We start from the raw sequence: 1,247 nt of genomic DNA, 5'->3' as shown, positions 1-1,247 counted from the left end.
ACAACTATTGCCGGAAACCAACATCGATAAATATAGTTGAAGTGTTGAGCACAAGACACCTTAACTTCTGAATTTACTATGAAGAGGGCGCCTCGTGGCCTCGACACGCCCGCTGGCACCGTCGGGCAAGAAGTGGCTGCTGTGAAGGTGTTCAGCGAGTTTTTGTGCTCAGCAGACCTAAACAGTGATGCGCTCGATAAAATGCATGCATCTCTTGTAGCAACTACTAGCCTACCAATGCAGAACTTTTACTCACTTTTAACAGCTTTCTCGATTTTCCTACAGACCAAAAAAAGTAGCAAGTCTCGTGCTGCTGATGGTTATCTAGCCAAGGCAACTGCCCTGGGGTACTTCTCTCAGGTGGTAAATTTGCTAAGAGAACGCTACAGTGATTCGCTTCAAGACTCGAAGCGTATCGCTAAAATTCGTGACAAGATGACGAGTGCGATTGATGAACGAAATTTGCGTGCGAATGTGCAGACAAATGATGCCCCAGGCTAAACTGTAAACGACCTATCCTTGCTAGTGGATCATTTAGTTGTCCATGCTGATGCTGCCACTGGGCTCAAGAACATTCATGACGGAGCTCTGCTTACGATGATGTGGCACACATTTGGTAGAGCGATTGACACGTGCTTTGCTAGAAAGCAACAACTATCGGTGGCAGCTTCTGGTGAACTATTTCTTCATATCGCGAGAATTAAAACCTCAGTCGTACAAGGTGTCTCTATTTACAAGTCTGCAGAACGCTGGGAGCAATGCATGCTCCATGCATTTGGCATGCTTTTTGTCTGCTACGATGAGCCGTCCGAGTACCTATTTCCGCTCGTTCCTCGGTACGCGGTGTCCGAATTTCCTGGCAGCCAGACGTACACGCAGGAAGAAGCTGTAATATTCTGGGAGAGTCTGCAACACGATGTAGAAAAAGAAAGTGAACAGCCGTTTAAACATGAACGCAAACGTCCGAATATTGCAGGTTACGTTACCGAAGTTATGCGTGATTGCTTGAGGGAGATGCCGCAGGAAACGCGACAGGAAGTGACGCCCAACATGACCAGCCATTCCTTGCGTCGTGAGGCTGCTGCATATGCTAACGCGTCTCCGAAGCTTGCGATCCAGTGGATATCAACACGAGGCGCGTGGCTGTTGGACTCGTTGACTAAAGCGTTTGCATACTAAGGACAACGACTCGTGAGGATCAAAGTGTAGCAAAAGTTCTTGCGGATATGAGTCGCCCGGCAATACCT

The 1,247-nt window shown here is 48.0% G+C and overlaps 1 protein-coding gene across 1 annotated transcript; it reads left to right on the top strand.

The window, feature by feature from the left end:
* Nucleotides 1-237: 237 nt before the first annotated feature.
* On the top strand, nucleotides 238-1,179 carry PITG_23348 (uncharacterized protein; the record flags this gene model as incomplete). Its single annotated transcript, XM_002895475.1, has 5 exons — nucleotides 238-412; nucleotides 527-673; nucleotides 722-888; nucleotides 940-981; nucleotides 1,036-1,179. 5 exons carry the CDS (start codon nucleotides 238-240, stop codon nucleotides 1,177-1,179), a joined length of 675 nt encoding a protein of 224 aa, XP_002895521.1.
* Nucleotides 1,180-1,247: the final 68 nt, after the last annotated feature.

This window comes from Phytophthora infestans, genomic scaffold (genome assembly GCF_000142945.1).
Source record: "Phytophthora infestans T30-4 supercont1.170 genomic scaffold, whole genome shotgun sequence".
In the NCBI taxonomy this organism is placed as follows: domain Eukaryota; phylum Oomycota; class Peronosporomycetes; order Peronosporales; family Peronosporaceae; genus Phytophthora; species Phytophthora infestans.
The sequence above is the reverse complement of the archived record's forward strand: the minus strand, read 5'-3'. Positions and strand labels throughout refer to the sequence as shown.